General features: G+C 37.0%; 2 protein-coding genes across 2 annotated transcripts in view; both read right to left on the reverse strand.

The window, feature by feature from the left end:
* PDE11A (phosphodiesterase 11A) overlaps nucleotides 1–15,551 on the reverse strand; it is a 414,495-nt gene that overhangs the window by 392,506 nt on the left and 6,438 nt on the right. The window lies entirely within an intron of this gene.
* On the reverse strand, nucleotides 207–13,901 carry LOC112866368 (cytochrome c, testis-specific). The gene is made up of 3 exons (XM_025929300.1): nucleotides 13,872–13,901; nucleotides 12,889–13,067; nucleotides 207–357 (listed from the first exon to the last, which is right to left on the reverse strand). The coding sequence occupies exons 1-3, from the start codon at nucleotides 13,899–13,901 to the stop codon at nucleotides 207–209; spliced, it is 360 nt and encodes a 119-aa protein (XP_025785085.1).

The raw sequence follows: 15,551 nt of genomic DNA on the forward strand, positions 1-15,551 counted from the left end.
AACTCATGGACCATGAGATCGTGACCTGAGCTGGAGTCGGACGCTTAACCGACAGAGCCACCCAGGCGTTCCATCAACTTTTATTTTTAAATGTTAAACTTACTACAGGCTGATCAAAAAAGATCAAATATGACTTCCTTAAACATGCAATATTTGAAACTGGAACTATTGGTTTATAACTAGTATTTTTAAGGTGCAAGAGCATTTCATGAAGATGTTGCCTGTTTCAAATACTGAATAAGATCATCTCTCTCACTCTTCTTTTTAAGACCAGCAAAGACCATTTTAGTTCCAGGGATATATTCCTTTGGGTTCTCTAAATATTCTATCAGAGTTTCCTCTCCCCAGATAATACCTACAAAGGTGAAAATAAGTTTTAAGTTTGTGTAGTTAAATTTGTAAGGTTTCCTTTCTGATGTGACCCACATATTTGAACAGAAGATTATTCCTGGATTCAATAGGAAAACTATTACAACTGGGAATACTTACAGTTTCTGATCTACAAGAAAATTCCAAAGTTAGTCTTTGGTGTTCTAGTCTTAGGGTTCCCTATAGAAATCTAATACTCACATGCTATTTAGCATGGCCCAAGGTACAGGAATAAACTTCCAACCCCAGACATGTTGGACATAAGCAGTACCCTATTCTCCTAGAATCAAAGTTCCTTCTAGAAGAGGCCTTAGAAATTAATCCAACCCCTCATTTTGAAGATGAATAAATGACCCAAAGAGAGAAGAAGAACTTGCCCTAAGATACAGACTATTTAGAGTTAAGAATGGTGACTGCTAACTCATTTTCATGTTTTTTCTTCCAATCATAACAAGTTGCCTCTGTCCAAATCTCTATCAAAAACCTATGGTTTCAGGAATCCAGTTTTATAATGAGACTGAAAGGCTGTCTCTTCTTTTTTTCCTTTCTAAAACCAGTCAAAAAGAATATGGACAAAGAGAGACAGAAATACTAACTCCACTTTTGATAAAATTTATCAAACTTAATATAATTAGAAGACTACCAAAAATACAAAACCTGGACGGAGTTAAGAGGACATCTGTCACTAATGATCTCAAAAGAAGAGTTCTCCAAAGTAGGTGGTAAATCCTAAGGGGTAAGTCATAGTCCTCTATGAAGCTGGATGTGAAAATCTTCCTAAATTCAATTTGACACCACGAAGGGTCGGTCAGAGGAGCCAGGATTAAAGAAGAAAACACAGTCTGCCTTTTGATTTCCATTTGCATGGAATATCTTTGTCCAACCCTCCACTTTCAGTCTGTGTATGTCCTTACATTTAAAGTGAGTATCTCTTGGGGCACGCGGGTGGCTCAGTCGGTTGGGCGTCCAACTTTGGCTCAGGTCATGATCTTGCAGTTTGTGAGTTCAAGCCCCGCTTGGGGCCCTGTGCTGACAGCTCAGAGCCTGGAGCCTGCTTCAGATTCTGTGTCTCCCCCTCTCTCTGCCCCTCCCATGTTCATGCTCTGTCTCTCTGTCTCTCAATAATAAATAAACATTTTTTTAAAAAAATGTTTTTAAATAAAGTATCTGTTGTAGGCAACATATAAGTGGGTCTTAATTTTTTTTATCCATTCAGTCACTGTATGCCTTTTGATTGCAGCAGTTGGTTCACTAACATTTGAAGTAATTACTGATTGGCTGCATACTTATTGCCATTCTGTTCATTGTTTTCTGGTTGTTTTTACAGGTCTTCTCTATTCCTTTCTTGTTTGCTCTCTTCCCTTGTAGTTCGATGGCTTTCTTTAGTGTTACATTTAGATTCTTTTCTCTTTATTATTTTGTGCATTATTACAGGTTTTTAATTTGTGGTTACCACAAATTCAGACAGAACATTAGATTCACACAGAACAGCTTATGTGTATAGCAGTCTATATTAAGTTGATGGTCCCTTAAGTCTAAACACATTCTAAAAGCATTAAATTTTTACTCTCTCCTCCATGTTTTTACATATATGATGTCATATTATTTTTGTTTTGTGTATTTCTTGGCTAGTTTTTGTAGATATAATTTATTTTTACTACTTTTGTGTTTTTTTTTTTAATTTTTTTTCAACGTTTTTTATTTATTTTTGGGACAGAGAGAGACAGAGCATGAACGGGGGAGGGGCAGAGAGAGAGGGAGACACAGAATCGGAAACAGGCTCCAGGCTCCGAGCCATCAGCCCAGAGCCTGACGCGGGGCTCGAACTCACGGACCGCGAGATCGTGACCTGGCTGAAGTCGGACGCTTAACCGACTGCGCCACCCAGGCGCCCCACTACTTTTGTGTTTTAAACTCCATACTGGCTTTGCAAGTGATTAATCTACTACCTCAACTATATGTTTCCTTTTACCTCTGAAATTTTTTCCTGTCATAATTTTTAGTTATGATATTTTCAATTAAAGAATTCTCTTTAATACTTCTTATAAGGCTTGTTTAGTGCTGATGAACTCCTTTAACTTTTTTTTTTTTTTTTCAGTCTAGAGTTTGTCTGGGAAACTATCTCTCCTTCTGTTCTGAATGATAACCTTACTGGGTAAAATATTCTTAGTTGTAGGTTTTTTCCTCTCAGCATTTTGAATACATCATGCTACTCCCTTCTGGCCTAAAAAGTTTATGCTGAAAAAAATCAGCTGATAGCTTTATGAGGTTTCCCTTATATGTAACTGTTTTTCTTTTCTTTTGCTGCTTTTAAAATTCTGTTTATCAGCACTTGTCTCCATTTTAATTATTTTGTGTCTTGGTGTGGACCTCCTTGGGTTCATCTTGTTAGGGGCCCTCTGTGCTTCTTGAATCTGGATGTTTGTTTCCTTCCCCAGGTTAGGGAAGTTTTCAGCTATTATTTCTTCAAATAAGTTTTCTACCCCTTTCTCTCTCCTCCTTTTGCAATCCCTATAATGTGAATGTTATTATTCTTGATGATGTTGCAGAGGTTTTTTAACCTATTCTCCTTTTTTATTATTCTTTTGCCTTTTTGCTATTCAGCTTAGTGGCTTTCCATCACCCTGTCTTCCAGATGGCTGATAGTTCCTTTGCCTCCTCTAATCTGCTCTTGATTCCCTCCGGTGCATTTTTTTAATCTCAATTATTGAATTCTCAGCTCTGACTGCTTCTTTTATGTTTTAAACATCTTTGTTGAAGTTGAAGTTCCTGGAGTTAAGCCACTGATTTTCAAACCCAGATATTATGGGGATTTGTCTTCCAGTTCAAGTCCTCTGTGCCAGGAGTGCCTGGTGTGGAGTCTGATCCTCTCACATCTCTGTGTTTGTGATGTCTCACCTATTGTGTGCTGGGTGTTTAGTTCCCAATTGTGTTTCCACTCCTCTTAACCTTTTTGATGTGGCCTTCTCTCTATGATTAGCTGTGGAAGGTCTGTTCTGCCAATCTTCAGGTTGTTTTCAGAGTTATTTGCATAGATATAGCTGTTATCTCAGTGTATCCATGGGATGAGGTGAGCTCAGGATCTTCTCACTCTGCCATTTTCCTAAAACTCCCTGGGTTTGACTTTTTAAGATTCCACACATAATTGATATTAAACAGTATTTTTTCCTGTAACTTATTTCATTCAGCATAATGCCTTGAAGGTTCATCTAAGCTTTTGTAAATGGCAGGAGTTCCTTCTTTCTCATGGCTGAATATTCCAATGTATACATTTACCACAATCTTTTTTCTCTATTCATCTGATGATAAACACTTAGGTTGTTAACCAGTATTATTGTGGATAATGCTGCAGTGAACGTGGGGGGCAGATACCTCTTCCAGATCCTATTTCATTTCCTTTGGATACATACCAAGAGATGAGATTACTAGATCATATGGTAGTTCTATTTTTAATCTTTGAGGAATCTCCACACTGTTTTCCATAATGGCTGCACCAATTTATACTTTCACCACCAATGCACAAGTGTTTCCTGTTCTCCACACCTTTGCCAACACTTGTTATTTCTTGTCTTTTTTGATGATACCAATTCTAACAGGCATGAGGTGATATCTCACTGTGGTTTTCACTTGCATGTCCCTGATAATTAGTGACGTTGAACACCTTTTCATGTACCTGTTGTCCATTTATATGCCTTCTTTGGGAAAATGTCTATTCAGTTCCTCTGCCCATTTTTTTATTTGGGTTGTTTGCTTTTTCACTACTGAGTTGCATCAGTTCTTTATAGATTTTGAATATCAATCCCTGCCCATTGTGTGCTGGGGTTTAGTTCCCAATTGTGTACATATAACTTACAAAGACTTTCAGATAAATAATTTACAAATATTTTCTTCCATTACATAGGTTGCTGTTCATTTTGTTGACTGTTTCTTTTGCTGTGCAGGAGCTTTTTAGTTTGACACAGTCCCACTTAATGATTATTGTTCTTGTTGTTTGTGCTTTTGGTGTCATATCCAGAAGATCATTACAAAGATCAATGCCAAGAAGATTTTTCCTGGAGCACCTGGGTGGCTCAGTCGGTTAGGCATCCGACATCGGCTCAGGTCATGATCTCACGGTTTGTGGGTTCAAGCCCCGCATTGGGCTCTGTGCTGACAGCTCAGAGCCTGGAACCTACTTCGGATCCTGTGTCTCCCTCTCTCTCTGCTCCTCCCCCACTCATGCTTGCTCTCCCTCTCTCTCTCTCTCTCTCTCTCTCTCTCTCAAAAATAAATAAAGCTTTAAAAAATTTTTAAAAATAAGATGTTTTCTTCTAGGAGTTTTATAATTTCAAGACTTAAATTTAATTAAGTCTTTTACCCATTTCAAGTTAATTTTTATAAGTGGTTTAACATAGGAATCCAATTTGATTCTGCTACTTATTATTCTTATGTAACCAGTAAAACAAATAGGAATATTATATCCCCAAATAAGTCACAAATATTACTTAACTGATCTGACTTAGGGAAATTTTATTTCTAATTCTTAAATAATGTTAAAGCCAAACCTTCTTTTTTTTTTTTTTAAATGTTTATTTATTTTTGAAGGAGAGAGAGACAGAGTGTGAGTGGGGTAGGGGCAGAGAGGGAGGGAGACACAGAATCCAAAGCAGGCTCCAGGCTCCGAGCTGTCAGCACAGAGCCCGACGCGGGGCTCGAACTCACAAACCGCGAGATCGTGACCTGAGCCAAAGTCGGCTGCTCAACCGACTGAGCCACCCAGGCGCCCCAAAGCCAAACCTTCTATGCAGCTTTTAATCTTTGACAACAATCTATAATAGATATATTTGTAGTAAGTTTTAATATTATTTGTAATCAATGCTAACAAGCAATAAAATTGGCAGCTAGAGAAATAAATGTTAGGTTATAACTAGTCTACAAGTTAGGACTCAAAAGTTGAGTGCTCTTATAATGTGATAATAAAATAATAAAATGACACTATAGGAAGATGTTACTTTAAAAACTAAAGAACCACATTCAAATAATAAATCTAAGTTTCAGACTTATTTATTCAACAGTCTATCAATGAGAAATCCTATTGCAATAAATGCAATTCAACTCTGACACTTATTGCCTGGAATTAAAACTGACTCCAGAGTCCCCAGCAATTCTGCCCTCACTTCAGACACCACGTACAAGTTTGGGGTCCCAGGCCACCCAAAATTCTAATCAACTGGCTATAAATTAGAGGGTTCTCAGGATCCTCTCAAGTTTGATAACTTGGTAGAACAATTTTCCAGAACTCAGGAAAACACTATACTTTTAATTACAGGTTTAACATAAAGGATGCAAATCAGGACCAGCAAGATAAAGAGATCCATATAATGAAGTCTGGGAAAGTCTCAAACACAGAGCTTCTGGGTCCTGTCTCTAGAGAATCAAGACTCATCACTCTTCTACGACACTGATATGCTCACCAATCAGGAACCTCAACCAGAGCTTCCAATTAAAGTGTCCAGAGCTTTTATGGGGGTTTTATTATGTAAGAATACCTATTGAGGGGTGCTTAAGTAGCTTGGTCGGTTAAGTGTCCAACTCCTGATTTCATGATCTCATGGTTTGTGGGATTAAGCTCCAGATCAGGCTCCACTCTGACAGTGCAGGGCCTACTTGGGATTCTCTCTCCCTCTCTCTCTCCCATGCTCACACTCTCTCCCTCTCTCTCTTAAAATAAATAAACATTTAAAAAAAAACAAAGAATACCTAGTGAAACATTAGCCATGTGACAGAACTCAATTTGCAGCAACTATCCCCTAACCCTGGAAGTTAGACTGATATCACCTAGCCCAAAGCTTCAACTCTCTAATCACATAGCTGGTCTTTCAAGTTTGGCCACCCCCATCCAGAAACTCTCCAGGAGCCTACCATAAGTCCCCTCATTAGCATAAACTCAGGTGGTGGTCCCAGGGCCCAAACTTGCATAAAAGAAACACTCCTATCACTTGGGAAACTCTAAGGTTTTCAGATTCCCATCTAGGAACCTGGAACAAAGACCAGACAAATTCTTTATTATAGAATACCTATTAACCAGTATTTTTGCACAACAAACACAATGATATTGTGTTAAAAACAATTACAATGATGTTTAAAAAGATTCTAAAGCACCCTTGACCAAAGATTAAGTTTTATTCTATTTTGTTTTAATATAAATTTTTATCATTATCTATGTATTTATTTTATATGTATATATGGGTGTTCTCTGAATAAAGATACGCTGAGGTCCTAACCCCTACTACCTCAGAATATGGCTTTGTTTGGAAATATGGTCACTGCAGCTGTGATTAGGTAACTTGAAATGAGGTCATACTGCAGTAGGATGAACTCCCAACCTAATATGATTGGTATCCTTATAAGATAGCCATGTGAAGACAGAGACACACAGGGATCATGAAACGACAGACATTGGAGTTATGCAGCTGTAGACCCAAAACACCAAGATAAATGACAAATTACCAGAAACTAGGAAGAAACAAGGAAGGATTGTCTTACAGGTTTCAGAGAGAGTATGGCCCTGCAAACATTTTGTACTTCTAGCCTTTTGATTTTGTACTTTTGATTTTGTACTTCTAGCCTCCAGAACTGTGAGAACATAAGTTTCTGCTATTTTAAGCCACCCAGTTTATGGTACTTTGGTACAGCAGCCCTAAGAAACCAATATAGTCCTCAAGTGTTTACCATATATTCTCCACCCCACTTTACCCTGGCTTGCTTGGAAACCCAAGAGAAGTCTGGGACCAAGGGTTTTGCTAGCTCTCCATCCTACTAAACTGTATTGCTCCCAACATTTCAGAAAGACAAAAAAAAAATATCTTGTTTTCACCAAAAAAGCTGTGAAAACCCTGCATGTGCTAATTTTGTTTTAACCAAACCATTTGAGTATCCACAGGTCCCTTTTCCCAATATTCTAGATAACAAAAATTTCACTGTATCTCACCTATCTGCAGTGTAAGCACCTGACAATTAGCTTTTTTGACTATAATATAAATGCCTGACATTAAACTTTTGTTTACCATGGCATCCACTTCAAAAACATCCAGTTTGAGTAAACACATTGCCAGTTACGTGAGTACATAAAGAGCCAGGGTCCTCCACCCATGAAGTTAACCCCCCTTTTTATTTTTATTTTTTTTATTTTTTTTAAATTTATTTTTTTTTTCAACGTTTATTTATTTTTGGGACAGAGAGAGACGGAGCATGAACGGGGGAGGGGCAGAGAGAGAGAGGGAGACACAGAATCGGAAATAGGCTCCAGGCTCTGAGCCATCAGCCCGGAGCCCGACGCGGGGCTCGAACTCACGGACCACGAGATCGTGACCTGGCTGAAGTCAGACGCTTAACCGACTGCGCCACCCAGGCGCCCCAACCCCCCTTTTTAGAAAGCTCTGGTAGACTTAGATAACTGCATTTGAGGACTGCTTGTTTTTCCCTTCCCATGCTTTAATTCCCACCCTTATGTTTTAAATTCACCAATAGTGAGCCTTCAAAACCCTAGGCACCCCACCCTTGACTCCAATAAAAGCAGAACGCTAGACCTGCTCACTAGCTTGCTCTCACTCTGTTTCTCTCGCGTGCTCTCTCTCCTCTCAACCTCACTGGGTGGTCCCAGGCATCCAATCCAACCTCCAGGACTTGTGAGTAATAAATCTTGTCTTTTCAAAGTTCCCTGATAGTTGCTAATGAGGTGTGTCTTGCCATCATAATAAGAACCACAAGGCCTGGTCCAGCCACATTACCAACTTTGGCTGGGGAGATGTCTGTAGGGGCTCACTACAAGTAGTATGGGCCCAGGTGAGTGTCCCCAGGCATTTCTAGTCAATAACATCACTATAGATAGGCTAAGACCAACCCAAGACACTATCTTACTAGAAATATTAACATAGGTTAAAATAAGCAAAATCCCTCTTTTGACAAAATTAAGCTATTACATGTGCAAACAAAAAACATTGTGCACAAAACGCCAACTCCTCTCTTTAAACCCTTCTCCTACAATATAGTCCACAAAGCTCAATCAAATAAGCACAATACAAGCACTATAAAACCCATTAAGAAATTTTAAAATACCAAATTCAAATCATGTACGAAGAGTACTTACAGTTGCAATAATCTGTATTTTATTTTATTTTTTTTTAATTTTTTTTCTCCGTTTTTATTTATTTATGGGACAGACAGAGACAGAGCATGAACGGGGGAGGGGCAGAGAGAGAGGGGAGACACAGAATCGGAAACAGGCTCCAGGCTCCGAGCCACCAGCCCAGAGCCTGACGCGGGGCTCGAACTCGTGGACCGCGAGATCGTGACCTGGCTGAAGTCGGACGCTTAACCGACTGCGCCACCCAGGCGCCCCGCAATAATCTGTATTTTAAACTTCTCCAAACACCAAAGCCAGACAAAGACACCACAAGAAAACTACAAACCAGTAACTCTTATCACTAATGCAAAAATCCTCAACAAAATACTAGGAAACTAAATCCACCTCACATTAAAAGAATTATACACTATGGCCAAATGGGATTTATCCCAGGAATGCAAGGATGATTCAATATAAGAAAATCAATTACCTTAGCATAACACATTAATAGAGCAAAAGGAAAAAGAATAGATGATTGTTTCAATACCTGCAGAAAAAAAAATTGACAAACTCTAATATTCTTTCATGACATAAACACTCTGTAAACTAAGAATAAAAGATAACTTGCCTAACATGAAAACAGGGATTTTTGGAAACCCCCAGATAATATCATACCCAAGGTGAAAAGCTAAAAACTTTCCCTCTAAGATCAGGAACAGTTTTACCAGTTCTACTCAGAATTCCACTAGAAGTCCTAGCCTGAGCAATTAGGGAATAATAAGAAATAACAGCCATCCAAATTGGAAAGGAAGAAGTAAAACCACTTCTATTCACAGATGATATGATTCTAAATATAGAAAATCCCAAAGGAGCCACAAATTCAGCAAAGCAGGGTGCAAGGTCAACATACAAAGGTCAGTTGTGTTTTATATACAAGCAATGAACAATTCAAAAAGAAAATTAAGAAAACAATGTTATTTATAATAGTTTCTAAAATGATAAAATACTTAGGAAAAATTTAACCCAGGAAGTGAAAGACTCATACACTGAAAATTACAAAACATTGCTTAAAGAAATGAAAGGAGACCTAAATAAATGGAAAGTCATCCCATGTTCATACATTGGAACATTAGTGTTGCTAAAATGGCAATACCCCCAAAACAATCTATAGACACAATGCAATCTCTATCAAAAATTCCAAAATTTTTGCAGAAAGGAGGAAGGTGATCTGCAAATTCACAGAATTGCAAAAGGCCCTGAACAGTTAAAATAATATCAAAAAAGAAAAACACAGCTGGAGGGCTCAACACTTCCTAATTTCAAAACTTACTACAAAACTACAGTAATAAAAACAGTAATAAAAATAGAATTGAATATGCAGCAGCAAGCCCCAACATATATGGCCAGTCTGTTTTTCAACAAGGGTATCAAGACCACTCAACTGGGAAATAATCATCTTTCAAGAAATGGAGTTGGGATAACTAGATAATCACATGAAAAAGAAAGAAATTGAACTATTTCCTCACTATCAAAAATCAAATGAATATGGGTCAACAATCTAAATATATGAGCCAAAACTATAAAAGTATTTGAAGAATACACAAGGGTAAATCTTTAGTAGGACCTTAGATTTGGTGATAGATTCGTAGATTTGGTACCAAGAAAATACCAACAAAAAAATAGATAAATGGACTTTATGCAAATTAAAAACTTCTGTGCATCAAAGGACCTTATCAACCAAATGAAAACAAACTACAGAATAAAAGAAAATATTTGAAAATCTCCTATTCGATGAGGGTTTAGTATCCAGAATACATAAAGAACTCTTACAAGAAAAAAGACAAACACTTCAAATAAAAAATAGGCAGAGGACATGAATACACATTTTTCCAAATATACAAATGGCCAACAAGTTGTTAAACAGAAAAATTTCAACTGAGTGAATTTAAGGATCAAATTGGCTTTTATTCAATGATTTATGAATCAGGCAGCATGTAGAAAGGAGTACAAAGGGCAACAGAAAGGGAAAGGTTTTTAAAGGCAGGAAAAGGAAGTCATAACAACAACAAGGAAGAATTATTTCAGGCAAGGTCACCTCCTTTTGGGGAACAAACCAGGTGGATTACCTTACCAGTGCCCACCAGGAAATTCCAGACTAACTGGTTAAGATTACATTCTGGCAAAGGTTGAAACTACAATTAGGTTAGGTACTAAGCCATGGTTTGGTGTCCTGTGCCTACCACAAGTGACTCCATTTTGGGTCTGTGGTTTTCTTTTTAACAAAGCACGTTAACACATGTTCAACATCATCATTCATTAACAAAATGCAAAGCAAAATTGTGAGATACCACTTCACACCCACTAGGATGGCAATTTTATTTATTTTTTTTCATTTTACTTATTTTTTATAGACAGAGAGAGACAGAGCACAGTGGGGAGGGGTAGAGAGAGATGGAGACTCAGAATCCAAAGCAGGCTCCAGGCTCCAAGCTGTCAGCACAGAGCCCGACGTGGGGCTCGAACTCACAAACCACGAGATCATGACCTGAGCCAAGCTGAAAGCTTAACCAACTGAGCCACCCAGGTGCCCCTAAGATGGCAATTTTAAAAAGAAAAGAAAAGAACAAGCATTGGAGAGGATATAGAGAAACAGGAATCCTACATTACTGATGGGAATGTAAAAATGGCAAAGCTACTGTGGAAAACAATTTGGTATTTCCTCAAAAAGTTAAATATAGATTTAACAAATGACCCACCATATACATATACATATACATATACATATACATATACATATCCAAAAGAACTGAAAACAGGGACTCAAACAAATGCTTATTCACAAATATTCATAGCAACACTATCACAATAGGCAAAAGGTGGAAACAATCCAAATGTTCATCAACTGATACATGGATAAACAAATTGTGATATATACATTCAATGGAATATGATTAGCCACAGAAAGGAATGAAGCACTGATACATGCTACAACTTCAATGAACCTTGAAAACATGCCAAGTGAAAGAAGCCAGATACAAAAGCTCATATTTTATGATTTCTTTTTTAAGACTATGCAGAATAGGCAAATCCATACAAATAGGAGGCAGATTAGAGGTTGATTAAGGGTAGGAGAAAATGGGGAGTGATTAATGGGTACAGGAGCTCTTCTGAAGTAATGAAAAAGTTTTGAAACTACAAAGAGGTGTTGATTACACAATATTGTGATACCCTAAATGTTACTGACTTGTACACTTTAAAATAGCTAATGTTGGGGCGTCTCGTGACTCAGTCAGTTAAGTGTCTGACTTCGGCTCAGGTCATGATCTCGCAGTTTGTAAGTTTGAGCCCTGCATCTGGCTCACTGCTATCAGCACTACTATAGTGCCCACCTTGGATCCTCTGTCTCCCTCTCTCTCTGTCCCTCCCCACTCACGTTCTATCTCTCCCTCTCTCGCAAAAAATAAACAAACATAAATTAATTAATTAATTAAAAGACTAATGTTGGGGCACCTGGGTGGCTCAGTTGGTTGAGGATTTGACTCTTGATGTTGGCTAAGGTCGTGATCCCATGGTCATGGGATTGAGCCTGGGGTCAGGCTCTGTGCTGAGCATGGAGCCTGCTTAAGATTCTCTCTCTCACCTTCTGCCCCTCTCCCTGACTTGTGCAAGCTCTCTCTCTAAAATAAAAATAAATAAATTTTAAAAATGGCTAATGTTATGTGAATTTCACCTCAATAAAAATAATAAAAAGGAACAAAAACAAAATAAAATAAAAACCTTTCCAAATAGTAGTGTTGTACTGATCTGAAATTTGGGCCAGTAAGAAATTGCAAGCCTCCAAGAACAATTCAAAAAAGAGTTACAGTCTATTTCGAGTTATACCCTATTTTTGAGGTGAATGTTAATGATATGTATGTATGTACACATATATCTGGGAATAACAAATTTCTTTGCAAAGATATTATAGTCTTTTCTAACCATTTTTAATTTTAACCCTAAAATGCTTTCTCATGTTAACTGCCATCCACCCACTTTCCACCAACAAAGAAATCACGGAATATACTTTTTCAAACTATTTTATAACATCCTCCCACTACTACAAATAGAAATCACTACTACAAATAGAAAACTACCATTATGCCATTAAAATATGGTTTGATCTTTTTAATTTAGCTCATGCTTTTCAACATGGATGTACTGCATAAAATGAAATACCTTGTATAGGTAAAAACCTGTGTGATCAAAAAGAAACCAGGTATCTAAACACAGATCTTATGATATAAACCAGTATTTCAGTAATATAAACATGATGATTTTATTTTTAATGCAGCAAACTAGAGAATTCTATCAAATCATGTCTTTTCTCTTTGCTACAAAGTTTCTAGTTCTCTGCCACAACTGCCTAGTTTTTCTCTCTGTTTTTGTTAGCATCGGAAAAAGAAAATCCTGGTGCTTGTCCTGTTTTTCGTCCAGGGCCAGAAAAGCCCCAGAGATTTGGACCAGTCTTGTGTTTTCCACCTTTTTCCACTGTGTGGCACTGAGCACATTTCTGAATAAAGATCTTCTCACCTGCTTTAGCATCTCCCCTTCTATACTGCAATGAAACATTAAACCACACACCAACGTGTGTGTGTGTGTGTGTGTGTGTATGTATGTATATATACATGTATGTATATATATATGTATATATATGTATATATATATATACGTATATATATATACATATATATATATACGTATATATATATATACGTATATATATATACGTATATATATATATACGTATATATATATACGTATATATATACGTATATATATATGTATATATATACGTATATATATATATGTATATATATACGTATATATATATATATATATACACACACACCAGATTTGCAAAACTGGGAAAAAAAATTCCACCATTTTAAAATGAATACTAATTATATTAAAAAAGGTAATTTAAAGTATGCATCATTTAAAGTCTGACTGCTCAAAACCAAATATACTCTAGCACCTAATTTTATAAAGACATCATCTCACGTAACAGGTTTATTTTAAATTTCTAGCTATAGCTACTTCAGGAACTTATACTATGGTATAAGCCTGGTTTTACTTCAGCCTTCACACAACTATAGTGATTTATGTAGGTCAATTATATTCTATTTTTTTCTTTTCACTTCCAAAAAGGGCATGTGCAAAAAATGATGCAAAGCATATATTTCTAATTTGGTATTCCCCTCATTTAAAAATAAGGATAGAACAAAGTGGAAAGGTGTTTAATTGTGATATTATAAGCACTTATATGCCTGCAATAATAGATAAAACTGTAAAATTAAAAATCATACAGAAAAGAATGAGGCCACAGCAGGCTATATGTAACACATAATTTCTCATTTACTTTACTCTCAGCTATAAACACATCTACCATGTTAGACCAAGCATTATCTCAAAGCAATCAAGTAATATTGAGTTCAGTCAGCATTTGTATGTGTTTAACACCAAATGCAGTGCAAAATATACAGTTGCAAATAGGGAAGATTTTATTTTATTATACAGTGATAGACACATACAATAAAATTTGTACAAAGATATTTTGGTTAAAAGTACCCAAAACTTTGTTACATAACTAAATAAATGCCTCCTCTAACTACAATTATGTAAAAATTGAAATAATTTCAACTTGAAAAAAATATGGAGAGGAGCCAAGATGGCAGAACAGCATGGAAGTTTTTTGTGTGTCTCGCATCCATGAAATACAGCCAGAACAACACTAAACCATCCGACACACCTAGAAAACTGATTGGAGGATTAACACAACAATCGGCACAACCTGAACTACAGAAGTCAGCAGGAATTCATCCCAAAAGAAAGAGCATGAAGAAACGACAGCCAAGGATTTAACCAACACAGATACAAGCAAGATGTCTGAACCAGAATTTAGAATCACGATAAGAATACTAGCTGGAGTCGAAAATAGATTAGAATCCCTTTCTGCAGAGATAAAAGAAGTAAAAAATAGCCAGAATGAAATTAAAAATGCTATAACTGAGCTGCAATCACGGATGGATGCAGCGGTGGCAAGGATCGATGAGGCAGAACAGAGAATCAGTGATATAGAGGACAAACTTATAGAGAATAATGAAGCAGAAAAAAAGAGGGAGATTAAGGCAGAAGAGCACGATTTAAGTATTAGAGAAATCAGTGACTCATTAAAAAGGAACATCAGAATCATAGGGGTCCCAGAAGAGAAAGAGAAAAAGATAGGGGTAGAAGGGTCATGTGAGCAAATCATAGTGGAAAACTCCTAACCTGGGGAAAGACACAGACATCAAAATCCAGGAAGCACAGAGGACCCCCATTAGATTCAACAAAAACCTACCATCAACAAGGCATATCATAGTCAAATTCACAAAATACTCAGGCAAGGAGAGAATCATGAAAGCAGCAAGGGAAAAAAAGTCCCTAACATACAAGGGAAGACAGATCAGGTTTGCAGCAGACCTATCCACAGAAACTTGGCAGACCAGAAAGGAGTGGCAGGATATATTCAGTGTGTTGAATCAGAAAAACATGCTGCCAAGAATTCTTTATCCAGCAAGGCTATCATTCAAAATAGCAAGAGAGATAAAAAGTTCCCCAGACAAACAAAAATTAAAGGAGTTTGTGACCACTAAACCAGCCCTACAAGAAATTTTAAGAGGGACTCTGAGGGGAGAAAAGATGAAAATACATATATATAAATAAAAAAATACCAAAAGCAACAAAGATTAGAAAGGACCAGAGAACCCACTAGAAACTCCAACTCTACAAGCATCATAATAGCAATAAATTCATATCTTTCAGTACTCATTCTAAACATCAATGGACTCAATGCTCCAATCAAAAGACATAGGGTAACATAATGGATAAGAAAACAAGATCCATCTATATGCTGTTTACAAGAGACCGACTTTAGACCTAAAGACACCTTCAGATTGAAAATAAGGGGATGGAGAACCATCTATCATGCTAATGGTCAACAAAAGAAAGCCGGAGTAGCCATACTTACATCAGACAATCTAGACTTTAAAATAAATAC

Source organism: Puma concolor, chromosome C1 (genome assembly GCF_028749965.1).
Source record: "Puma concolor isolate L17-30 chromosome C1, mPumCon1.1.hap2, whole genome shotgun sequence".
Lineage (NCBI taxonomy): Eukaryota > Metazoa > Chordata > Mammalia > Carnivora > Felidae > Puma > Puma concolor.